The following is a 27,437-nucleotide window of genomic DNA, read 5'->3' on the forward strand; positions in this document are numbered from 1 at the left end:
TGTTCCGGGGCTGCCTGGCCGCCACGTCCTGCTCCTGCTTCTCCCTTTGCGCGACGGGAACTAGGACGGGCAGCATCAGCCCTTTCAAACCCAGCGAGCAGTGGGGACCGGTGCGTGAGATCCAGCTTTGGGGCACATGTGGGGCTGAGAGGTGCGGGCTGGCACTGCCGCCAGGAGGTGGGGAAGGGACCAAACCATGGCTGTTGTTGGCTGCTTTGTCTCCGAGCTGTTCGGGGCGCAGCGCACTGGTAGCCTGCAGCGGGGTGGGAACCCCTGGGCTGCTTGCAGGGCATAGCTGGTGTGGGGGGGCGATTAAGGGGAGGACTGGCTAAAGCGGTCTGGACCCCCCTCACAATACAGCGAGGAGTTTGTTCACATCCCGGGCCATTTCCGTATTATCTGACATTTTCGTTAATCTGACCGCCTATCGGTCCCGTTTAGGTTGGATAATTGGGACTCTACTGTATTTATAACTCTGATAGTTTAAGGTTTTGTTATAGGGATTAATTTCCTATTCTTGGTCTTTGATTACAGTATGTTCAATTAAAATGTGTATAAGGGAGTAAGGATTACTTTTTCTAAGTGTTAAAAGCAAACTTTACTCTTCATATTATAAAGTACTTTATAAATTTACCTTACAGTACCACGTAGCTGTAAAAATGTTTAATCAGGTACATATAAGGGCCCCTCTCTTATTAGACAGTCCCCTTCATGACTGAGTGATATCAAGTACTATGTGCTGCAAGGAGACTCTAACTAAATCCTCTTGTCCGTCAAAGCCCAGATATGTTAACCTTCCAAGCACAATGCAAGGCCCATCTTTTCCCCAAGGCATTTGAATATTGTGGAATGTTGTTACTGTGGAACGTGTTGGTTTTAATTGCTGGCATATAATTATTGCACTAGGAAGGGCAGTCTACCACTGTTCAGTAGCTTTACATGGAAACTTGATGTAAAAGCATTCAGTGCACATGAGCAATAATTATTTTCACTTCTGTGTATCAGAATAAATGACTAAATAGTAAGGCCAAATCCAGAAATCTTTTATCTTTTCTAAGTGTCTTCTGCCATTCCTGAAGTAAACTCCTTTTGGAGAGTCATCTGGAGTTTTCCTGAGTAAGGACTGAGTCGGGACCTTAGAAGTTGGTCCATAGAAGTTAGATAGCTTTTTATGAATTAAAAATAAGAAAGCGAACTGGTTTCTTTGCTTTGTTTTTAATTAGGATCCAGTGGACCCGGCAAACACAGTCATTGTAATCCGCTCATTAGTACCTGGTGGTGTTGCTGAACAAGACGGCAGACTTCTTCCTGGAGATCGGCTGATGTTTGTCAATGATATCAACTTGGAAAATGGCAGCCTGGAGGAAGCTGTACAAGCACTGAAAGGCGCTCCAGCAGGGACAGTTAGAATAGGAGTTGCCAAACCACTGCCTGTAAGGACTGGGTTCTAGATGATTGATTTTTCACACATTGTTGGTTGATTTTTCACCAATATCTTTGCTTAATCTATGGCTAGTTTGGTGCTACTCAAATGGCATTAAGTTGCCAAAAGTAATTTTATCTGAATCTTCTCTTTGCCTGTCAGAAGTCCCTGGTGGCATAGAGTTGGCATAGTATCTCTGCGTTCCCAGACTCTGCTCCTCCATCTCTGGGGCATGGCTGGGGAAAGGATAATGATTGGAGTGTCCACGTTACCAGTGTACACACCTAGGCTGTGGATACTGAGGCATAACTTAGTATCATCCTGAGGATACCCTCAGGTATGTGAAGGAGGTTTAAGGTCAACCTTGTGTTACCTTTCCAGAACTGTGCTAATTCTGGTGTTAGTCAGGACTTACACATTGACACACACATCTGTTTAATACCAATCATATTTAGATTATGCTCTTTGTTAAAAATGTATATTTTAGTTCATCCAGGGTAAACCTAATAATTTTACTGAAATGGTGTAGTATCTCATCTAATTAGTATCTGAAGGTGTTGTGCAGTTACTGACCTGTAACTGTATAGCTATTTATTAATTCATTTTTGGGTGCTGTAGCTGAGGAAGTCCTCATTTGAATGATTCATTCAAAACACTTCACAAATATTAATTAAACCTCAAATGGTACCATTTTGGTAAGCAAGATTACCCACATTTAAGAGAGAGAAAGAGAGAGAGAAATTAAAGCACTACCAAGAGGGTAAATAGCTTGCTCAAGACCACATAGTGAGACGGTATTAGAGAGAGACATGAATAAAAGCCAGAACTCATTGAACCATACTCCCTTCCTCACTGACTGGGGAAATTAAACAAAACCTTTTGAATACTGCTACTTTGAATAATTACAGCGTAATAGCAAAGCCATTGGGCCAGATTCTCCTTTGGCTTAAGGTGGAGTCACTGGAGCTACACCAGTTTCAACTACCTTAGTATCTAGCCCATTTTATTTATAAGACTGAGTTCTTTCCTCGCCCCTTCCTCTTTGGAATGTTACCATCCCATAGTCCTTTCCTGAACAGAATTCTCTTTGATTTCACATTCTGGCTCTTAGCTGGTAGTCTTCTAGCAATAACACAGGCATTTTGTTTTGTTTTTAAGTGAAATATGTATTTTAACTTGTTTCCTGTGAGAAAGTTTTGTAGGTTAGATTAAATGCTGCATACTGCAGAACAATTTTTTTTTTCAGAATTGATATTTTGTTTAAAGCATGAAAGAGGATGAGGCATGATTGTTTTACTTTCCTCTGGCTTTTTATAAAGCTTCAGCATTAAACATATAAAATGTTACACTTGCTGAGTTCCATCACTCTAGAAATAGTATGTTGGACAGATACACCTAAAAACAGCAGCAAATAATATAGGGAAAAAAATTGTTGCATCTGTACCATACTGACAAAGTATATTTTGTCCTCCAGTAGTGGCTGGCCTGCTTAGAGCATAAGAGCTCTAGGCACTGCTGAGACTAGGCTAACGGTTACTCTTTTAGCTTGAGTAGTAGAGGTCTATGGTTTAAGTAATTAAAATTACTATGGTGGGCCATGTGATTGTTTTAGAAAATGCTTAATTATGAGCAAAAAATACAGAAATCTTCAACTTATTTGTACAATATGTTATGGGTTCTGTGGATACTAATAGTGGATTGCCCAATGTTTCATTACTATAACAGGTAAAACATCATGTGAAGGATAAATATGTATTATTTTACTTTTCCAGCAGTATAATTTTGATTGAGATGATCTCTCTTCTGTACTTAATATTTATTTACATTTCAGTAACTTCCTTAACATTACTGACTTTGCATGCTTTTTACTGGCCACTCATCCAACTCAGAGCTTCATTCTTTCTGCAGCTTTCACCAGAAGAGGGTTATGTTTCTGCTAAGGAAGATTCATTTTTCTACACTGCCCAGTCACTTGAAGAAGGGCCAGTTGATGCAGCCCTCTTCCATGCTGAGCTGGCTCTGGTTAGTGGGCACAACTTACCAAGACTTCTGTTAAGCCTCTTTTAGCATTGTTTTTGCCTTGTCCAAACAAAATGAAAAGTCTTTTTTATCACTTTGCTTATGATTTTTAAAAAATGTTTAGCCTTACTTCATGTGTGACCTATCTCCAGATGCTGTGTACTGGCATAGATCCATTGAAATCACTAGTTTGCATCAGCTGAGTATCTGGCTGGAACATTTTAGCTACTGGAAAATAAGAAAATATTTGTCTGATACTTTTTCAAAGACAGCTAAGAGATTTGGATGCCCAGTTCCAACTGTAATGATGAGCATTGGGCATTTAATCTTTATTGGTAGCATTGAAAAACCTTGTCCTTTGTACATAAGCTTTTATTTAACTACATTGTAGAGACTTCTATTTATCAACGTGATAACGTGGATGTCTTTTTTTTAGTTGGACCTCTGTTTTGCCTTTAGACATCATTCTTATTGTGCAACCTGTATTTCTTTTTTTAATGCCCATATTTATAATATAACATTGTTTAGTGATCACAAGATGTGTGAGTATAAAAGCTATAGATTTTTCACAGTAAAAGCAATTTAAATGAAGAGTACTTTTAGGTATCATAGAAGCTGCTAATAGGAGTCCAGATTTTAATGGGTTTTTTTTATCCATTGAAACGTTGCTTCTGAACTTGAATAATGCTGAGTACTTACTAAGAAATACTAAGTTCTTTTGAGTACTTCAGTTGAAGTAATATTTTGATGTAGATGTGAGTTAGATACATTTAAGTTAAATTTATAAACAAGTGTCAGCATCCTTAGAGAGGCTGTTCCATAAAGAAAAAGAGGAGGATTGAAGTCTTCCATGTGTGTGTCATATTTTTCTTAGCTTGTTTGTGAATGTTTTTTTTCTAACATTGTCTTTAAACCCCACTGCCCAAATCCTGTTCTCGTTTAATCTTACCTTGATGCCATTTTACAGTATTTGTAATATCACGGTTATTTCCCTGACAATGAGTTTCTAACTTTAATGATGCATCAAGGAGAAACTAAGCTGTGAGTGAGAAATTTCCTTGATTTCTCATTTGTCTGAGTAAGGACTGAGTAAACATTGAGCTCAGATTTGGCCTACAGATCTTGCCAGTGAAATTCAGTTGTTCACATTTCAAGAAGGATGTTTATACATTTTGAGTGGGTTCAGAGAAGAGCCTAGAGAATGGACAAAAGATTAGAAAAACATGAGTTACAGTGGTAGATTGAGCTTTTTTAATCTATTTAATTTAACAATGGGAAGGTTAAGGTTGATTATAGTCTAAGTATCTACATGAGGAACAAATATTTTTAATAATGAGCTCTTCAGTGATGCAAAGAAAGTCATGATCCAATGGCTGAAAGTTGAAGCAAGACTAGTAAATTGTTCCAATTGTTTTTTAAAAAAGTCCTTATTTCCTTAAAAACAGTGAGTGGCCCTTTGGCACCTTATAGACTAACCAAAATATTTCCTTATTTCCCGTGTGTCATGATGGATTCTCTATGACTGACCATTGTTTAATCAAGATTGGATGTTTTTCTTTAAAGATCTGCTGCAGTAATTGTTTGTAAGAAGTTCTATGGCCTGTGTTGTGCACAAGATTGGAAAGATTCTCTCAAAAGTCCTTTCTGCATATGGAGTGTGAAAAATGTTTGAAAATAATGCTCATATAATAAGACAAAAATGAAATAATTATAAGGTCTAAATTTTCAAAACTGGGTGACTAAATTGCATCTGTGAAATGGAAATTTTCATGTGCAGTTACAAATTCAGGAATCGGAGACTGCAGTTACTTGTTTTCCATTTGCAAATAGAGGGCCAGATCCTGAAGTCCTTATTCACTTTTCACTCAACCCACTTGTGTATCGCGCAACATTCAACCCACTGGTGTATTGGGCAAAGGTCCTCCACTTCTGTCAGTCTTTGGCCAGCCTCTCAATAGTGTCCCAAGTGTGATTCATATCACACAAGTCTCTGTAAGTGACTCTGGACATTCTTTGTTGCTGTTTCCGTAACACAATTTTTTTCTAGGTCAGGGTTCTTAGCCCTGAGCCAAATCCCCAATCCTGGAGGACCGGTGTGCATGTTTAGTCTGGCTCCTCTTCCCTTGACCTTTCTGGCTTGGTTGAACCTACCAGGAGCACTAAGCTTCCGCTGGCATATTTCCTGGGATCATAAGAACACGCAAGCTGCTCCGCCCTGACATGGCGCATGCACAAGAGGCAGCCTAAACTCTTATACAGAGGCTGCTATCATAACAGACTCAATTTTATCAAAGGTCAACAGACTCAATTTTATCAATTTGAGCTTTAAGTTTTTCTGAACAAGGACTGAAACTAAAAAAGTGATTTAGCCTCCTCATATGCATTTTCAAAGGTGACCTAGGCTCTTTGATGCCCAAATCTTTCAAAGTCAACAGGATTTATGTTCCTAAGTGTCACATTTTTAAGGCCATTTAGGTATCTAACTTCAGTGAATTGGAAGATACATGCCTAAATATCCTTAAAAATCTGGCCCCTAAATGCTTACACCACTTTTAAAAATGTGACTTGGTTTTCACTGAGGCTCCTTCTATATGGCGCTAAATGATGAACTCAGGATCTGGCTTGCAGGTTTTGTACATGCAGATTAGGCATGCATTTTTAAATAATCAGCCTTGAATCCGTGCTAGAAATGTATAAAATTCAGAGAAAGGCCTTTCACTTCAGCCTTCACCTGGTCTGCTATGGCCTAGCAACATATATTTCAGGAGTCTAAGGTATGTTATATACTTTCGAGCATAATCTACCTATCAGATGAGTATATTGCATGTGATCTACCTAAGCACAACAATGAATGAAAGTAAACATTTACTCTGAATTGTGTACGGGTGCATGATTTTTCCTACACAGACCTTTGATAAAATTGAGTCTTATGATAGCAGCCTCTGTGAAGCTACATCTAGACTACATGTCTCTTTCGAAAGAGAGCATCTAGACTGCAACCGCTTCTTTAGAAAAAGCGAGCCGCTTTTTCAAAAGAGAGCATCTAGGCAGTCTGGATGCTCTCTTTTGAAAAAGCCCTGTTTGCATTTAAGACCTCCTTTTTTCGAAAGAGTACTTTAAAAAAAAAAAGTGATAGAAATGTAGCCGTGTTAGTCTGGGGTAGCTGAAGCAAAATGTAGGACAATGTAGCACTTTAAAGACTAACAAGATGGTTTATTAGATGATGAGCTTTCGTGGGCCAGACCCACTTCCTCAGATCTCTGGCCCACGAAAGCTCATCATCTAATAAACCATCTTGTTAGTCTTTAAAGTGCTACATTGTCCTACATTTAAAAAAAAAGGCATTCTTCCTTGTAAAATGAGGTTTACCACGGTAGAAACAACCGCCACATTCTTTTGATTTGATTTAGAAAGAATGCGGCGGCAGTCTAGATGCAGGGGAAGTTTTTCAAAAAAAAAAGGCCACTTTTTTTGAAAAAACCCTGTAGTCTAGACACCCTGAGTGAGCACAAGGGTCTCAGTGGAAATATAAAAGACATTGCTGTAATCCACAGATGATTGTTATAACAGAATGAATCAGTCCTTTGGAACCATTACAGTCTATTGTTATCACAATTGGAGGACTGAAATTATTAGTTAATAATATTATTAGCTATGTAAAATACAGTATTATGAGCTGTAAAATACAGTATTATGTAGCTGTATTTGAAGGGTTTTAGTCTTTGGATTATCAGCAGAGTGACTGTGTTTGCTGCTTTTGACAGTGTAGGCATGATTCTAGTCCTATATACACCCATTTTACATTAGTGTTATTCCTGATTTACATTGGTATGAATGAGATTAGAATCAGGAACATAGAATATAAATGATCATGTAAGTATAGTACAGTTGTTCCTATACTAGTATACGCATATTACAATTGTTATGAAAAAATATATATATATATACATGCATATATAGTACATGATTTTTAAGCTTCTTTATCTGTTATATTAGTTATTATCTCATGTTAAAAGATAACAGCTTACAAGCTGTTTTTAATAATACACTATTTGGAAAAATAGGAACAAAGTAAAGGGTATTAACAACAGATGTTTATATTTTTAAAATATTTTTGTATCTTTAAAAAATGTCTGTAGCTTAAAAAAAAAGTCAAACCTATTAAATGAATTATAGAGGGGAGGAAATTAATTTGTCCCTAATATGTGGCACTAAGTGAAAATTCCCATTTTTGCACTATTTATTCACCCAGAAAGGGAAAATAAGTCTCAGGATTTTGTTGACAGTATGGAAAGAAGCAGCATTTTCCCACTAATACCACTAGTCATGGCTGTTAGCCCATCTCTTTTCTCTGAAGAATTTGCAAAAAGTCGGCATCAATTTGGATTTTTAAATAAACTTATGTTGCATCTATTCATTTGGGGTTACACAGATGTAATTGAATGTGGAATTTGCCAACTGTGTCTAGAACATTTTGTATAAAACAGAGAAACAAAAAAATACTAACCAAAGTTACAGGAAGTATTTAGCAAAAGATGTGCAAGTGTTTGAGGCTCAAGTGGTCTGAAGGTAGCAGATAGCCTGATTAAATTGTCTTTGTTATTAGGTGGACTCAAGCGAGGCAGATCTAGCGGATGAATCCACCTTTGAATCACAGTATACTTCAGACAATGATGACACCTTCCAGGCTTCGGTGTTGGCTCTGCATGGCAGTAGCTGTAGCGATGGTCTGAACTATAGCCTCTCTCTTCCATCATCAACTCCCAAGGTAAAAAGAAAAGATAATTTTATTGATGGCAGACCTTGATTACAAGTATAAAAATGTTTGTCTGGCTTCTGTATTAAATGTAGAGGCATTATGTTGCCATAGTTCCATCTGCTTACAGGTTCGTTATCAGATTAAAGTGCAATTTCATTTAGGTAATGTTGATTGGATATCTTTCAGACTTGCATGCAAGAGAGAGAAGGAGATGGAAGGTTCAAAGCTTTGATTGTATTTTGTATCACCAGCAAGATAACCAATTTGGAGACAATTTTTAACATCGGATTTGTGCTGATCAGTCTGTTACAAAAATGTTATTTTTTCTTAAATTTCAGAACATGTTAAAGACTGGCGACATAAATGGCGGTAAACAGAAAAACTGCATTCTACTACAGGTACAATAGTCTAGGCATAACAGTAAAAGTTATTCTCATTTTTTGCATATCTTCATCACTGTGTATTTAGAATTATGTTAATTTACTATGTCCTGCGACAATGATGCTGTAAGTAATTGCTGATTTAGATTTCATTAGCAGTTAAACTAAATTAAGCAATGAAAATTCTTAGAAATGTTATAAAAGTGACTTTTTATTTTTGTGCCATTCACATACCCACATTGAATAGTTTTTTTGTATATTGATGGTGCCTTTTTTGTTTCTTTAAGTCATTGCTTTTTCTTCTTTTCTTGGCTAACTATAATTTTTTTTAGCCACAGTTTTTCGAGTGTGTTTCTTCAAATGTTCAAGGTAAACACCATGTAGTTTTCTTGGATGGTTTGCAGTGTGTATTCTTGAATAGAATAGCTGCTGCATCTTCCTACACACCTGAGACTCACTGGGTGGATTTATCCTTTCTGGAATGTATTCAGCTTTTACTGTCCATGAGACTGAAAGCTGAGTTCATCTCCTAATGGAATCTCCAACCTTTGCAGTGCCAATGGGACTGATTGCATTATTTAACTTCGTACTTGTTACTTAAAAGGATTATGAAGTATATATGCTGAGAAACATACATTTCATAGGACAAAGGCTGGTCTTACAGAATCTACCATTCTGGGGTTTCCTGAAGTCTTAAATTATTTTCATCATTTTTGAAAGCTATTTATATTTGAGCTTATAAAGGTTTTATGGGCCTGATTCTCTACTGCCTGGCATCTTGTGCAGCCATTTACACCAGTGCAAAGTAGATGTAAAATGTTAATGTTCTAATCTGGTAGCACTTTTGTAGTTGAAAGTGTCTACACCTACACAAGGTGTAAAACAGTGGAGAAACCAGTTTTAGTAAGACCACCTGTGAAACAAGTGGCTGATACAGTACAGGCTGAAAAAGTGTATGCTAATAGGCATTATGAGGAACACATGTGTCTGGATGTGTTCTAACTATTTGGAAAGTGCATCATATATGAATAGGTCCCTAGAAAACAGTTTTAAAACAAAGAAAAATGTTTTAAAACAAAATAATCTGATTCATTTTCCTCAAGTAAATGAAATTTAAGCAGCAAAGTTTAAAGCACCGATTACTCTTACAGACTAACGAAGTGTGGGGAGTGGCTCCAATTTAATTCATTTGAAGTAAAGACTAAATGGCAGCCGTCTTTGAAGCATGCTGATGTTGGCTAAATAGATTAGGATTCCTATGTTCTGTTCTATAAATGGTAGGAGGTGATTTTATTGCATTATGGTCTTTAGACGGATTTAGGCTTTTATCTCTTCAAATATAACTTGGCTGGAATGCTCAAATGTGAGCCTGTTTCAATGACTCTACGCTGAAGAGTTACTTCTGAAATAGATTTTGTGCAGATGTAACTTTTTCTCCCTTCCATGTATCTACTGCATGGTGTTCACACTGAAAAACACAGCCATGCCTGGACAGTGGCTAGGTGGTTAAGTATCTATCATATATCAGTACAGGGATTTTCCTTTTGTAATAACTGTAGGAGAATGCTGTAAGTCTTAACCCACAAACTGAGAATTCACATGATGTTTAGGAAGAAAGAAGCAACTTCTTTTAGATTCACTGACTGCAATGCAGGGTACAAATATGGCTCATTTCATGGTACGAGGATGGGAAAGCTCTGTCAGATATTGTCCATTCATGTTTATTCTCCTGATTATGCTGTTTGTTCTGAAGGAAAAAACGGATACCTTCATATCTGCTTGTGCATTTGCTCAAGTGCTGATAAGAGTTGGAGCAAGCAGACCCATGATAAGTCAGTGAATCTACATTTTAATGCCTTCCTATGTAAAATGTCACAAGACACTTCAAGTTCTTAAGGTGTTTCCTACGTAGAACAAATGATATTTGGCAAAGGAACAGTGGATATTTTGAGAGCAGTGTTGGAGAATTGAAAGGAATAGGTGGGAGAGTTCCTGTAAATGTAATAAAATATGTTGAAGAAGGAAAGAGAGGGAATAAGAAGAGTTGCACACTTTCTGATGTTGAAGGAAAATAATGTAATGTTTTTGATACATTGTTTAACAGTAGTAGCAGCCTGCATTTTCAAAAATGAGTACGGATTTTACATGCCAGTTTGCAATTCTAAAGGGCCTGATTTTCAGGAAGTGCTAAAACCAGGCCCCTTTTAAAGTGTTTTACACTGGGCATCCAAAAATAAAGATACCCAAAACCACTACTGAGATTTTAAAAATTTCAACAAATTTTATATAAAAACATTTACTTTGATAATGCAGCCCCAGTCAGTGAAATTTAGAGGAAATGTTGCATGACCTCTTTTAAATACAAATGTGAATTATTGAAGGAAGCTTGACCAACTTGAAAACAATCGTACTTGTTTGTTCAGCATTGAGTCTTTTGGTCTTTTATATTCCCTGTCCATCTGCTGTGAGTATGCCCTACAGCAATAAACATTGCTGTAGAAAGTCTTCAGTACTATGCCCATTTTTGCTAGCAGAGGATCTGGCCAGTATTTTTTTTCTGCCATAAATCTTTTAATAGTAGAAAAGTGGGCTACAGATACAACAAAAGAAGAAAAATGTTTATAAACAAAATCTTGTTATAGTAAAAGGACTGTCAGTGATCTGTGAAGACACTGTATTTTCCTGAGAACAATTAGTTGTACTTAACAGGGTTCTATGAGGTTTAGCTTCAATTTAACATATTTAGCATGAAAAGCACATTTTAACAATACTATATAAGATTATGATTTTTTTTATTTACTATTCCTCATTGTTGAACAGGGTGTGGCTGAAGAATCCTCAAACGCTTCCATTGATTTCAGACCATCCAACAAGAATCTATACAACATGGATCTAATCCAGGGAGGGGGAGAGAACCAATCCTTAAGGGACATAAGCATAGTACCTGCTTGTGGCATATCCAAAATGGATCCGCTGCCTTCAGATGTTTCTGAGAAACACCCTGCATATGAGGACACAGCTGCTTGGACAGAGCCTCAGCCATCGGATGAAGTTGCACAAACTACAAACACTGCTGTCACAGTGCACCCTGACTCTAATGGAAAAGTAAAGGTCCTGTTATATGGCTTGAATATTTATCTACATGCTATGATCATTGTTAAAAATCAACATTTGCTCACAGCTGCTTCCTGGTGAACCTAAAGATATTGCTGGGAGTCAACTGTGGTATCTCCTAGCTGGATTGTGACTTTAGGTATAAGCCAGAGCAAGGACTATCAACCTTGTCAAGTGCTGTGGCTCATTTCTTCCTCTGTCTGTGTCCTCATTCTGGGGGGAATGGGGGAGGGCAAACATGGAAACTGGAGATAAGACATTACTCATATTGGCCTGCACTGCAGGCCTGAATAGTGCATAGAGACGTGAAAAGGAAGTTCTGGCTTCTTACTGCTTCATATGAACACATACGTTCAGTTCACAAACTAGCTTTCAGATATTACTCTAATACAAATTATTAGGTTTTTAATGATGGCCACTATGATGTGTATTTTTTCCCTTTGACTCAGTGTAATTTTAATTTTAAAAAATAGATAAATTGCTATTTATTATTAAATTAGCTTTTTTTCTTGAAATGTTGTTTTTCTTTGCATTAGGACTCATTGTATTTAATGGAAAAGAGCTATATGACATCTACTACTGAGGGAAGTTCCACAATCCAAAATACACCCAAAACCATGCATGAGAAGACTATCACTATTGCAAAAGGCAATTCAAGTCTAGGTATAGTACCTGATCATCTACGTGATTGCTGTTTCTCTGCTAATATTTTCATATCTGTATGGCTTATTGCCTTCACAGTTTTCAGCCTACTCCAGTTATTGCTAGACATCTTTACTCAAGTATAATAGCTGTTCAATTCTCTTTATATTCAGTTCTCTACTGCACGCAGTTCATTGTGAGGTGCGAAAGCATGTCTTGCTTCATCAGTTTAATTCCAATAATAAAATAAAATTCAACAAGCAAACAAAGCAAAATGCTTGATAGACCAACCAAATATGTTTCCTTCTAATAAATCAAAAACATAGAGGAACTTTTACACTAAAAAGTAGATTGTCAAACAATCTAATATTTTTAATATTTTTTCTGAGTTGTCGTAATTTATAATTTAGATGGAATACAATAAAGTTAAGGTCATGACTGAAACTTGAAGAAAATGAGGCTAAACAAGTTTGCATAGTCAGCTCTCAGATGGTTGAGGAGTTCTGCACTGGAGCATGAAAATGACTTTGGTCAGAGGACTCTGGGCCAGATTTTCACAGGTATTTAGGGGCCTTTGCATATAGATAAGTTAGCTGGTGGGTTTTTCAAGATGGCCTAAGCAGGTTAAGCCCCTAACTCCCATAACTCCCATTGATTTCATGTGTCTTCTGTTTGTACCTTTAGGTGTCTAAATACGTTTAAAAATTGCCCTTTGTCTCTTTTAATGGATAATACTTTAATGGATAAGGCTCAGTAATAGTTAGACCTTATTCAAGATTTGATGGTGTTATGTTCATCTGGGGTGTATAATTTCCTGACTGTACTAACCACAGTATATATAGACAGTATGGAGTGCACAGCACCACTGGACAAATGGGAACACATTGAGTAAATTGGGGTTGCCAGATGATTTAACAAAAAATACTGAACACTCCTCTCCCCCCCCCCCCCCCCCCCCCCAAAAAAAAAGAACACTGGGGAAAAATTCTGTACAGGGGGAAAAAAAGAGGGCAGGAAATCAAAGTTGTTTAAGCAAAAAAATAAAAAATAAAAAAAAAACAGCCCTCCCAGAACAGAATTGTGGAGCAAAAACAAAGAAAAATAATATATTTTTTTTGAAGGAGGCTGCTCCTTTGCAGCCGCCATCTTGGGCGCCATTTTTAAAACCCTGCAGCTCCCAGGTCCAACCTGGTAAGCACAGGGGGGCCAGGGGAGAGCTGGCGGGAGGGGGGTGGTGGTGCAGGAGCAGCTTCACGAGCTGCACTTTTGGGTGGTGTTGAGGGAGGTATCATGTGGCCAGCTCCCGGGTCTCTGCTGGTCACGTGGGCCAGAGCAGTGTGTGCTCTGCTCCTACCCCAGCCTGGCTCCCCCCTAGCATGGTGCCCAGCAAGTGCCCCCTCGTGTCCCCCTTCACTACTACTCTGCTGCGCTTCTCACTCCTCTGCCCCCACCAGACATGGCAGGGGAAATTGTCTCCATCTGATGGAAACAGGAAATATCGAACATTTCACATGTCTGGTATTTCCTGGTTTTTTTTTACTGGACGGAGCCTGCAAATACCGGAATCTCCGAGTGAATACCAGACACACGGCAATCCTACTTTCAGTCCCTTACCCGAGGTGTGTAGAGATGGGCGGGGAGCCCTTACTTTCCCTGCTCTCCACCTTATAACTGCAGGACACAGTGTAGTTCAAAGTCCATCCTTTGCCAGGAATCACTAACTATTTGGTGCAATCCATATGTTCTATAGGTGCAGTCAGTAGGATCAGTAAGTTACACGTCTAGTTATCAGTGAAACATAAGAACACCCAATGATTTATTTATTTGTAGTCCAAAGTTAAATTGCAAAAAGCTGCAATTACTTAGTTGTCTGTATGATATAATGTTAAAATAAAAGAATGCAGTGTTTGGATGCACCACTTCTTCTCTTCATTTCCAGGTGCAATCCCTTCTTGTTCTGTGCCCTGTGCTGCTGAGGCCTAGCCAGTGTTTTGCACACATGACTGCACTGCTCTTAACTTTCACTTTTAGTGAAGCAGCTAAATCAAAGGCTGCATAATGGTGCTGAAAGCTGCAGCTGTGTCAATTATTTCAGTTGAGAGTTGCATTTTGTTTCTTTAAATGGCATCAGTCATAGCTGCAGGCGCACCCACAACACTTAACTTGTGGTTTAATTAAAAAACCTATGCTGGGAGAACTGAACCCTTCAGATACAATGAGAGGTAAAGTGTCATCACTCTGGTAATAGATTAGTGAAAGCTGTTGTTACAACCACAGTGGCATTTAGTTTTTTTTCTTTTCTTGTACTTCTGAAGTCATGAATGTGACCTCAGACGTGCAAGTAAAGTCTAATTTGGATGTGATTCCATAGGCAATGGGCTGATTTGTCCGTGTTATGATTGTGTTGATTACAGTGGAACTGTGCCCATTTACCCAAGGGAGCAACTGGCTTCATAATATAGAAGTATTTTGTTTGTCACCCTGGAAATGGGTAATGCCCCCAGAAAGGGGCACCAACGTTCTGCCTATATTCTGTCTGAATGGAGCCCAACATAGAAACGTGTGTATTCTGTTTCTATTATGAATAATCTATGCAAGTGGATCTGCCTTGAGATTGTTCCTAGATGAGGAAGTGCATGAGAATAAACATATGGATGATGTCCCCAGACCTCAGCCTATGTTGGCCATCTGTCATGTGTGCAGCATTTGTTCTGGATATAACTAAACTAGGAGGCTGAATAAAGGCAGCTGATTTTTGTCCTGTACTCTCATTAATAGCCATAGGATAGAAAAACATTATAACGAACTTAAAGCATCCTTTGCTCTGGGTAATTTAAAGTAGATTAAAGACATATGTTTATGTTCATTGAGACAATTGGAGAACCTGCCAATAGCTTAAATTACATGCCGAATATGCATCCCCTACCACAGATAACCTTGTGTCCTTCCATCTGTTAACAGCCCTAAAAAAGAGATGGGCTTTGCTGCATGCCAGGATGGTCAATAAATCTGAGCCCTGGCATGCCACAGCAAGAAAGAGCATTCAGAGTTTAGGGCAGTGCTCTATTAGCAGCAGCCCCCTTCTTTAACTCAGGAGACGCTATCTCCGTAGTCCCTACTGATCTCAACTGCAAATGGGGAGAGAGGGTTTCATGTAATCAGGCTCCATTAATAAAAACGTTATTGTTGGTGACATAAGTCTATGCCTAGGATAAGCCTGCATTTCATCTACTGTTACTTGCTTCTTTAAAACCTCACACCATTTCTCCCTCTCAAAATGTGCTGCTTATCTTTTATTGTGTGTGAGTGTGAGAGAGCCTATAGAGTAGTGCTGGGAGATGCCCAGATTTGTTTAGTTCAATTTCTGTGTCTATTTTTGAGAGAGCCCTAGAGGTGCAAGCAGGCTGAGTGTTCCAAGGTCCTACATCTACAGAGCAGGACAAAAGTTGAATTAAGTTACACAACTTTAGCTATGTCAATTGTGTAGCTGAAGTCGAAATAGCTTAATTCGGCTTTTGGTGCTGTCTACACAGCAGGAAGTCAAAGGAGGAGCACTCTTCCTTCACTTTCCCTTACTCCTCATAAAATGCGGGTTACAGAAGTTAGAGTAAGAAGTTCGCCATATCAAAATTATTTCAAAATAATGGTTTGCTGTGTAAACGTGCATTTTGTTGTTTCGAAATAACATCAGTAATTCTGAAATAAGGCTGCTCTATAGATGTACCCTAAGTGTGCTGGGCAAAATTTTCAGCCTTTGGGTGCCCAGAGTTAGGCTCCTGTTTCACTTAGACTTCCTAAATGAACATGGTTTGATTTGCAGAAGCAATGAGTTCCTTTTGTTCCTACTAAAGTTAGTACAGTAATTCCTCATTTAACACTATAGATATGTTTCAGAAAATGATTAAGTAAACTGTGTTATGCAGGGTCAATTTTCCCATTGAAAATAATGGAAAAGGTGGGGGTTGCATTTCAAGTGGTGGTATCTGTTGGGACCGGGACATAAGGTTGGGGGAGAAAGGGGACTGGGTTACAGCAGGGAGGGGAGGTGTTTGGCTCTGGGGAAGGGCAGGAGAGGAGAGTGGGATTGGGTTGGAAGTATGCCCCTGTGATGCATCTGCCAGTACCTGCACTGTGTCCGGCGAGGGGGAGGGGGTCACTGGGGAACGGCGTGGCGAGCTGCGAACTCTCTGCCGCTTTGCAGGGAGGCGGGGGAAGCCCCGCGCAGCCACTGGCAATGGGCCGGCTGGGGAAACCTAGCCACCGGCCTGCAAGCAGGGGCGGAGAAGAGGGGTCAAGGCGTCCAGCAAGGGGGAGTCAGAGGAGAATGGCGCAACGAGCGGCGAACCCTCTGCCGCTCTGCAGGGAGGTGGGATAAGCCCCGCGCAGCCGCCGGCAATGGGCCAGCTGGGGAAATCGTGTTATTCTGGGGATAGTCGTGTAATTCAAAAAATGTTCCCTAAAAAAAAAAATTACGCTATCGTGAAAACATGTTAAGTGGGCACGTGTTAAATGAGGAATTACTGTAGTTAGAACTCTAAAAAGCAGGGTGTTTTTATTTAGGAGTCTAAATATGGATTTAAGAGCCTAATTTAGGTGCTCATTTTTGAAATATTTGGTCTTGGTGTTAACTGGCATTCTATAGTAATTTTACTGGAGAGGACAAAGACAGAATTGCTTAAGGCAATAGTATTAAACTCCCTTCATTGGAGGTGCATTGGTAGTGCTGAGTAGGGAAGATTGGCCTTTTATCCTGTAGGCACCTTTCTTTTTGCCTATTCTGTGGATTATTAGAGAAAGACAGCTGTGGAGAATAACACAAGGAAACAAGGATTGATTGTAATTGTATACTTACAAAGGTACTGCGGTGACTTCGCTAAAGTGTATATATAACTGACCTATGATCTCTTGCTCAGCAGTACATACTATAATCTAACTCGAAAGTCACTACTTGATCCACTTACAATTGAAATCAATAGGAAGATGCCCATGAACTTGGACATTGGATCAGGTCTACTGGATGCACCAAGACTGTGCTGCTCCATGATAGGTGTATTGGCTTTTCTGTTCGTATTTATAGATCCTGACTTTGTTTCAAATCTCAGGGGTTTGGTTTTTTTAAACTTTAATCCAATTAAAATAAATAAAATTACTTTTAACGTTGTGTTGTTAAAATTCCAACACTAGTGCAACTGATCATGTTTAGAAATGTCTCTCTCTCTCGAGCTTTTTTGTTTTTATTTCTCTCTGTTTTAAATATCACTGCAATTACATTGTTCTTTTAGTGTGAAACTTCAAAAACTTTTTTTTTTTAATTGAGGGAATGTGACTGCTATTCCTGGTCATAGGCTGAAATAGCATCATTCGGCCTGGAGCGTGCATTGAATTATTTTCAGCGGACCCATATTTGGGGGGGGTGGAATTCACATTGTTTACCTCTGCACACTACATTAATGCTCAGTGCAGTTTGAATGTATTTCACCTTATATAGATAAGATCTATATATAGAACACAGGATATAAACAATAATCTGTTTCATGCCTGTTTTATAATAGGGATGACAGTAAGTTCCAATAAAGATGGCTCAGGAATGATAGTTCGCAGCATCATCCATGGTGGTTCCATAAGTCGTGATGGACGAATCAGTGTGGGGGATTGTATTCTGTCAATTAATGAAGAGGCAACCACAAATTTAACCAATGCACAGGCTCGGGCTATGCTGAGGAGACATTCACTCATTGGCCCTGATATAAAGTAGGTAAAACTGGTAAAAAATTGTGTGAAGAGTCCAATTGTCAAGAAATACAGTACAAGTCAATATTCTAAATAAAACTGTTTTTTCGGGAGGTGGGGGGATGGGGAAAGGAGAAGAGTTCCTCCTGAAAGTTGAATTCATCTTTAAATTGAGGCTTCTATGATTGAAAGTTGAAATCATTTGTGAAAGGTATTGTGTATTTCCCTTGCTATCCTCATCACTGCTCTCTCTTTACTCAAGAGGAAGGTAATCAGAACCTTTTAAAAAGCACCTTTCTGAAATCAGGCTCATTCAGTCCCTAAATTTCTATTTACCTCTGAATAGGGAGCTGCAATCAGAATTTCCCATTTGCCATGTGGTTTTTAAAGAATATGTTCATACCAAGAAAATAATACAACTTTATTTGGGGATTGGTGATTCTGAAGTGTGACTTGTTCTTGCCATAATGCCAGCGATTTTGTTTACAGAATATCTTGATAGTGAATTCATCTTTGTTGTTTGCCAAACAGAAGTATGACACACAATATTAATGCAGCAACATAACATTGAAAAGATAATTTTCAGTATGTCTATGACAAATAGCAGAAATACAGTGCATCTTGTGAAGGTTTTCAAGGTTTTGGTTGGATCATAAAAAAGGAGCTGTTGTAATAAAAAATATTACTCCAAAGAATAAACTTTTTAGAATTTCCCTTATTTAACACAAGGTTTGAAAAATCCGGTTGCCTGCAGAGAGTAACTCCCCCTCCCCCATCCCCCCGTAAATTCTATCAACTCCAGAATCTAAGCTTTTGTTTAAAATGAAATTATATGTATAGCTTGTCTGGTTATGAAAATAAAAGTTCCAAACATAACCATCTGTAAAAGGATTCATTGACGTCTTCCTGACTGCAGAGAGCAAGCTCCAGTGCCTCTGATTTTGCTCAGAACTTTACTAAGCTGATCACTCTTGTTAGGTTTCATATTTATTTTTCCGAACCCTATGGGCAGTAGTGAAATTGACACGCATCAAGTCAGTTTCATTTCAGCTCTTATGTTTGGGATTAGGGGCGGAAAAATATATTGTCTGTATTACAAAAGTACACTAGAGTGAATTGATTTAAAATTCAGTCTAGATAAACCACTGTAAACCCATAACATTGATCCTTGAATCCATTTTAATCCTTGCTTGTATTGAATAAACTTAAATTGATAACTTGCTGACACAAGTCCATGCAACAAAAGCCAGTGTTAAATCACTGTTAAATTGATGTAGTTAACCTGGATTACTTCTCCAGTATAGATAGTATATCATAGTGTATGTCTACACAGCCCATGGCAACTAGTGTCCCAGACTGGATTGTCAGATTCTGGCTCACAGGGCTCACTCTATTGTTTGAAAATTGCTTCTCTAGACAATGCTTTGAAGCTGTGGCTTGGGCTCTGGGGCCCACCATCCTCCCTAGGCTTCAGAGTCTTAGCTCAAACCTGAGCCACATCATTTACATAGCAATTTTTAACATGGTCGTTCGATCTCTGTTGACCTGGGCTGGGAGGCTCACCTTTTGCCACAAGTTGTGCAGCCCCAGTAGCAGTATCTAGAAATAATCATGGGAGTAGGTTAAGGGAGATATTCAGTAGCATTGAGAGAATGAGCAAGGGTTAGCAGAGCCTCTGTCCCCCTTGCATCAGGAGAGGAAGGGAGGAGTAGAGCTATGTAGCCCTTCCACTCACCCTTGCATCATTAAGGGGGAAAGACGAGACAGGTTGCTGCAGAAAGAAGCTATCTAAGAGAACTGGGAGGAAGAACACATAAAGCACCACCTAGTATTTAATAAGTGAGATGAACCCAAACAAACTCAAGGAGAGCACCTTGGTGGTAACCCCATCATACTCCTCTTTCCCAGCAAAAAAGTTTGCTTCTCATTTGCATCACTGTGTCCTTGCATAGTGCAGGCTGCCCATTTTTGTATAAGTCTTTGGAGAGTTCATTTAATCCTAATTGTAAAATTTTGGTGTGAATTGGGGTGGGAGAAAGTGTGGGAGAATGAGAGAAAAAGATTGATTGGGATTAAAAATGAGAAATTGATGGGATTAAAAATGAGAAATTTGAAAGGGAGCAATTAGTGGAGGGGGGAAGAACAGAAAATATATGTGGGGTAGAGAGCAGTGTGAAAAGGAGAGAGAAGGAAAAGAGGAAACAGAATGACAATGTAGGAAAAGATACATCAGGGTCTGTGATAAGAAAGAAAATGGCATAAAAAGGAGGAAGGCAAATGAAAATCTAATTAAGGCAATAGATATGGGAAAACATAGTTTGAAAATAGGGAGCAGAGGATCGACAATGTGTTACAATTAAATGCAGCACATAATTGTTCTATTACTTTGGTGCCTTCCAGGAATGTCCAATCTTTCAGTCTGTTATGTTTACGGTCTTGTGGGGGCAGCATGCTTAGCCTATGGAGAGAGGCATCAAATCATACCAGTCCTACCTGGCAATCTTGATTAAAGTACAGCATATGGGCAAAGGCAGGGGTGGGCAAAAGGTCCTGGGAGCAGGGGGGAGTACACACAGTTTTTTTCCCCACCCAGCAAGGAGGAGACTTCACGCGTTCTGAAGTCCTGATTGGCCTGGGGGCAAAAGGGGGAGCGCGCGAAGTCTCCTCCCACCACCAGGGGCAAGGGTGCCTAGGGGAAACCTCTGGGTTGGCAAAGACTTCATGTGCTCCCCCACTGCCAGACCAGTCATGGTCTGTTGGTGGGGAAGCAGAGAAGTGTCCTGGTCCTGCACCTTCTGCTTGAGGACCCACCCCTTCCAGTGCGGCCTGGGGCACTTGAGAAATTTCTGAAGTGGTCCCCAGTAAAAAATGGTTGCCCACCCTGGGGAAATGGGCTGGATTGCAGCACTTTAAATGTGAAGGTGTTGAGGCACTTTCAGGTGGCCTCTGTGTATGTGAAACTGGGTGGTATTTAAATGAAATTATTTCCATTACAAAGTTGCATATTTTTACGGGGAACATGATTTGTTGAAAAAACACCCCAAACATTTGTAATATGTACCTATTGCAAGCTGCAATTTTGTTTTATTGCTGTGCAAAGGTATTTGAGTTTCAGGAGTTCAAGACTAACAGGTTTGATTCCACGTTTCATTATTTCTTTTTGCATGGAAAACCAAAATTGTGGCCTTGCCAGAATGCATTCCATTTCACTTCTCACTCCACCTTGCCAGAGGCTCTTAAATTTCTGTAATAATAGCCAAGGTTTTTTGCTTAGCAGCAGCTGCTAGTAACATCTGCCAGATAATTACTGAGCTGAATCAGAATTCACCTGCCTTAACCTAAAGTGTGTGGATGAATTCCTGATCAAGGAATAAAAGATTGATTGCAGTTCCATTTTTCCATGCTTGTTAATAATCACTGCTATAGACACCAATAAAGAGCAGATGCTTTCCGGGGGAGGTGTAGATGGAATGTTGGTGGAAGGGGTAAAAATAAATAAATAAATAGAAGCTCACTCTTTTAACTACATATGTATGCATCTCACATTCAGCATGAGGCACTGACATTTGTTAACACAATTGTAAAAAGATGCTGCATCGTATGCTTCACATTCTAGATCTTCTCCAGCACCTGCTGATGATCAGACCCCCTTTTATGTGTGAGTATTGGTGATTCAAAAGCTCATTATGGCTCTATGTTGCAACTTGTCTGTAAATCATTTCATGCATTTATAACATAAAAAATGCCAGGGATGTATCCAGATATAGGTACAGTAAAAATATATAATGGCTTTTAAATATGTAGATTGGAGCATACTTCCTCAGATTTGTATTAAAAGCACTGGGTTTTGAAAATTTGCTGATTTTTATTTTAATTTATTTCAGTTTATTATCCATGTAGAACATAGCTTAATAGCTTGTGTGTAATGGGTCAGTCTTCGGAATTGATGCATATGCAGATGTACTGATATCTGGATTAATCTCAGTGTCATATTTTCTGTGGCACTAATGTTTTATTTTCTCCACATGTAACAAAAAGGCTTGGTGTAGTTATAAAGTAAACTGTATGTTGACCACAGTAACTAGTCCTGAACATAGTACATCATTATTCAGTTTGTTTCTTCTATAAGCTTTAAAAAGTTTTTTGTGGCTGTTTGACCAAGCATGCAATGTATTTTCCTTTTGTACTGCATGCAGTGTTGTGTTTATGAAATATTTTCATTTCTACACCGTTTGGTGTTTCCAATCTTGCCTGCTTTCTTTGCAAATCAGATGGTAAAATGTTTTTTTAATATCTCATCAGAAAGGAAACAACAATATTTTCATTTTAAAACTGCATGATTTTAAAGGAGAGGAAGTTATGAAACTTTGACAATGTAACCTCTTTCAGATCAGTAATGCAGTGCAAGCTTACTTACTATAATTCACTTTTACCCTTTTTTTCCTCTGATTTATATATCCTCCCTATCTCCTCTGCCCTCCCCCCCACCTGCTGCCCCAACAGTTTGTTTCACTTCTCCATCCTTCTTCCTGATCACATTTTGAAATAAGTTTTAAAGCTGATGTCAGTTTCTCTATGGATCAGCTTTTTAAGTGTTGCAGTAGAACAATGTTATCTTTATTTTTGTGTGTCTGTACTAAGGACCACAGTACAGTGTTCCAGGGGCCTGGTGCCTGAGAACTCTCCCAGCCCTGGGTCCTGGTCACTAAAGACTTGATCGTGCAAGATGCTAAGGCACTGTGTGCCCACTGCTTTCTTTGAAGATGGCATTCAACATCTTGCTGAGACTGGCCTATAATCTGTCCCTGAGGGTATGTCTAGACTACAAGCTTTTGCCAACAGAGGCTTTGTCAACAGATACTGTAGACAAAGCTTCTGTCGACAAAGAGCGTCTAGACAACATCCAGTTCTGTCGACAAAGCAAGCCGCTCTGTCAACATGGGAGTGTAGATGCAAAGGACAGTGTAGATGCAAGAACGCCTTCTGTCGACAGAACTCTGTTGACAAAAGGCGTTATTCCTCGTAGAATGAGGTTTACCACCGTCCACAAAACCGCTATGTTCTGTTGACGTTATGTCGACAAAACTCGGAGGTGGTGTAGACGCAGATATAGTCTGTTGACAAAAGTCCACTTTTGTAGATAAAATCCTGTAGTCTAGACATACCCAAGGAAAGCTGCTCCAATAACAGAGGGTTTTTAACAGAGTTTTGCTTTGTTAGGACATTGTTACTGAGGGTATGTCTACACTACAGAGTTTTTTTTTCAGAAAAAAGGCAATTTTTCTGCAAAAATTACATTTATGTCCACACTGCAATTGTGTTCATTTGACAGAAAGTTGAAAGAACAGAGAGGTTTTCTGACAGTGGTAAACCTCTTTTTATGAGGAAGAAACCTTTTTCTGAAAGAGCCCTTCTGGAAAAAGGTATGTGTGGATGGGGAAGAGGGTTTTTTTTCAAAAGAAGAGGCCTCCAGGAAAAAGCACAGGTGCCTCCGTCCATAGTAATCTCAACTTGAATGCGAGATAGCGGCCACATTGATTGGGCGCTATCTTTTGAAAAAGCAGATTGCTTTTTCGATGTGCTTTTGTTGTGAGGACGCTCTCTTTCGAAATAAGTTTTTCTGGAAGATCTCTTTTGAAAAAGCTTCTTCCAAAAGAAGTCTGCAGTCTAGACGTAGCCTAACTGTTCTCAAGAAGGGCCTCACACCCTACAGTTTTGTGATAGAAATGTAGCCGTGTTAGTCTGGGGTAGCTGAAGCAAAATGCAGGACAATGTAGCACTTTAAATGTTAGTCTAACTAATGTTAGTCTTTAAAGTGCTACCTTGTCCTGCATTTTGCTTCACCTACAGTTTTGGTTATTCCTCTAGCTCTAGTTCTATAATTTCATTTGAGTAACATGAAGTAAATATAAAGAGACAAATGGGGTGAATTTTAAATGATGCTAGTATTACAGTGGAATCTAGCTAATCATAGGAATGACTGGAGAGCAATTAGAGATGACTGAATTTTGGAAATTGTTGACTTATTTGCTAATCATAGTAACCTCCAAATGCAGAATGTAACTTTCCAAGTAGGACAAGAATAACTTTTTTATTTGTGGTGGTACTACTCGTGTATTAGCAAATATTCTGTAGCATATTTGGTTAAAAAACTGAAGTCTTTATAAGTATCTATGTAAAAAAATCACAAATGGACTCTTATCAAATCTTAACTGAGAAGTAAGAAGAAAGGCAAGTTTTGTGTGCAAAATGAAAATGTCTACATTAGGGTAGTTTAAATTGGCCAGGTTACTGTATTTAAGTGCATTCAAATTGCGTGATTGCTTTGATTTATTTACCACGTAAAGTGGATCGGTAAAACTTGGGCCCAGCTGGGCTATTGGGCCCAGTTCTTCCTTTAGACAAATAAGATTGGCTCCAATTGATTTAAATCAGTAGCATTTGTTTGTCAGGGCATACTGTTTATATAAAATATTATAATGGAATTAATTAGGAAGTCTGGCTTGTGCTCATATTTGCCAGCATAATTGTGAAGATAAGACACTTGTGAGACTTTCGTAGATGTGATTGCTTGAGACAATACACTGTTCTATTTTTTTTTTTAAATCTAGTCTTTTAGATTTTGATTCTTGGGTATGGGTGAGCTCTTGGGGTACATCTAAACTACGTTCTGTTTTCAAAAGAGGATATGCAAATTCCACGGGAATTTGCATTTCTTCTTCCAGTCTCACTTTTGAAAGTGAAAGTAGTCTGGATGCATTTTTTCAGGGGAAAAAACCATGTAAACCTCATTTTTTAAGGAAGAGCGGTTTTTGTGAAAGTGGTTTTTTTTCTGAAAAAAATGAATCCAGACTACTTTCACTTTTGAAAGATCCACTTTCGAAAGTGAGATCAGAAAAAGATATGCAAATTCCCACGGCATATTCTCTATTGAAAATAGAATGTAGTCTAGAGATAGCCTTGGTGGAAAACTTCAGGAGACACAAAGGGTATGTCTAGATTACATGCCTCTGATGACAAAGGCATGTAAAATAGGCTACCTGACCTAGTCAGGATTTAAATATCCCCGGCTTCATTAAAATAAAAATGGCTGCCGTGCTGTGCCGGCTCAGCTGATCGTCGACACAGCGTGGCAGTCAAGACGTGGATTGGACGACAAGGGAAGCCTTTGTCAACTGCTCCGTTATGCCTCATGAAATGAGATTTACAGGAGTGGTCGACAAAGGCTTCCCTTGTCAACGGATCTGCGTTTTGACTGCTGCGCTATGCCGACGATCAGCTGAGCCGGCACAGCGCCATGGCCACTTTTATTTTAATGAAGCTGGGGATATTTAAATCTTGGCTTCATTGACTATGTCGGGTAGCCTATTTTACATGCCTCTGTCGGAAGAGGCATGTAATCTAGACATACCCAAAGGTGGCTTTATATCACCATGGCCGTTTCATGATCCTGAGGGTCAGACCATCTTTTAGCACAATTTAGAACAGCGTCAGGGTGAGATTCTAACTAACAAACTAGGAAAGACTCTGTTCATGGTCCTGAATTCCTTTAGCAGATACCTTAATTTTTATTGTTGTTTGCTCTTTATTTCTGCATTTGTATTTAAGGTGAAGTTTGATTGATTTCAGTGAAGGGTAGAAGCAATTAGATCAGTGGATGCTTTTATCTTGTTTAAATGGCATTTTAATGTTTCATGATTTTTCAGAGTGACAGTTTTTTTATGAGCTAGTCTGCAAGAGTGGTAGCTGTTTAGCTGTGTGTCAGAGCAGCTCTAACTCTTCACTCCCATTGAGTGGCAAGGCAGGTTATTTAAGAAATAAGGGGAACTTTGCAAAATCACTTTATGAAAAGCTTGATTTGGTCTTTTTTCATTTAATAATGTAGGCCTTGTATTTTAAGTGTGTTATGCTCTTGTATATCCATTAGTGATGTGCAGGAATCTGAAAACATCTATTCACAAGAATGGAAAAACAAGAATTGTGTGTGTGTGGTTGGGAAGTTAACAGAGAATTTTAGTTCTTACCTTTTGTGAAAAAAATGCAAATCTACAAAGTAGAACCACATTTATCTGAACCTCCACATCTATCTCTCTGTATTAACTATGCCACTAGTGGCAGGTACTGATTCTGTTAATACAAAGTGCCAGAGGCTCCAATAAACAGTGCTTTACCGTATATCTAGAAAACCTTGTGCTCAACTGATACCTGTATTTATTGTGGCTAGGGAAACTTAAGTTCAGCATTTCATTTTTATCATGGAAAAATTCAGATATTTTTTGTTGATTAGATAATTTTTTTTTTTAATCACAGAAACTAAGGTCTCTAATGATGTCCTACTATTGAGGAAATCCAAGTAGAAAGTTGTGGCATTGCTCTGAAAGTTCTATGCTGGTATTCTGTGTGTTTCAAATCTGAAAAAGCACTGAGTAAACGACACTAGTTTCTCAATGAGGCATTTTCATGATGGCCCCAGCACAAAAGGCTATAGATCTTAGGAAGAATAAACAAACAACATAGATGGTAGGAAAACCAGGAATTTCAGCTAAAGGGAGACAGTTTTTCCAGAGGACTGAGCAGAAAAGGTATTATTTCTTCCTCCCCAGCGGAAGCCCCTTGTGCATTTTTAAGACATTGTGATTGTTTGGTGGGCAGTGTCCCCTCTAATTTCTTCTATGTGTGGATAACCAATGTTACATGCACTGAGTAGTGTGGATGTGCACCACCAATAAAAACACATGCTGCTGGCTGTGAGTGACTGTGGGCACTCTTCTAATCAGATGGGTGTCACCCTCATGCACCATGTAGGGAATGGTGCATGCCTTGTCCAGGACAGCAGAGGAGGCTTTTGTTTATCATCAGTTTTTTCCCCAAAGGAGTAGGTAGACAGCATTGTTTTCCTTTTGTATGCTCTTCTTTTTGCCACCTTATCATGTGCAGCTGAAAACCAATGGGTACATAAGATAAAGGATACTTTTGTGGAGTAGTGTAAAGGAATTGTCTCTCCAAGCAAATACCCCAGCCCTGTGCAGATATATTGAGTGTCGCAGAATTACCTTCCTCATGAATTTTGGAACTCTGTACATTTGCTAGGCTTTGTCTCCATGTCCTTTCTGAGAGGGAATAAATTGCCTTGCCTTTTCCACAAAAAGCTGATTAGCAACGTAGGCTTCAGTTCGAAACTAATACATTTCCTTCTTAGGTAAGACAAGATCTGGACAAAGATTTTTGTATACTGGAACTTTTAATACTTTTGGGGGGAAATGGTGATAAACCTACTATTGCCTCCTCCCCTCTCCGCACTAAACAGTAGGAACAGGAGACTGATTCCCCTGTTGTTTAGGTTCTTGTCACATTCTTTGGAATTGTTCTC

The 27,437-nt window shown here is 38.9% G+C and overlaps 1 protein-coding gene across 8 annotated transcripts in view; it reads left to right on the plus strand.

Moving 5' to 3' along the window:
* The window catches only part of MPDZ (multiple PDZ domain crumbs cell polarity complex component), a 137,894-nt gene that overhangs the window by 59,458 nt on the left and 50,999 nt on the right, over nt 1–27,437 (plus strand). For 4 of the 8 annotated variants that reach the window (XM_075931575.1, XM_075931580.1, XM_075931576.1 and 1 more), the window contains exons 18-25: nt 1,224–1,433; nt 3,332–3,445; nt 8,049–8,210; nt 8,540–8,599; nt 11,402–11,692; nt 12,232–12,358; nt 17,890–18,088; nt 21,684–21,725. In XM_075931575.1, the coding sequence (XP_075787690.1) occupies nt 1,224–1,433; nt 3,332–3,445; nt 8,049–8,210; nt 8,540–8,599; nt 11,402–11,692; nt 12,232–12,358; nt 17,890–18,088; nt 21,684–21,725 (1,205 nt within the window). The remainder of the gene's footprint in view (nt 1–1,223; nt 1,434–3,331; nt 3,446–8,048; nt 8,211–8,539; nt 8,600–11,401; nt 11,693–12,231; nt 12,359–17,889; nt 18,089–21,683; nt 21,726–27,437) is intronic. The other 4 variants (XM_075931578.1, XM_075931579.1, XM_075931581.1 and 1 more) reach the window with 2 other exon arrangements.

The sequence above is a fragment of the Pelodiscus sinensis genome, chromosome 6 (genome assembly GCF_049634645.1).
Source record: "Pelodiscus sinensis isolate JC-2024 chromosome 6, ASM4963464v1, whole genome shotgun sequence".
Lineage (NCBI taxonomy): Eukaryota > Metazoa > Chordata > Testudines > Trionychidae > Pelodiscus > Pelodiscus sinensis.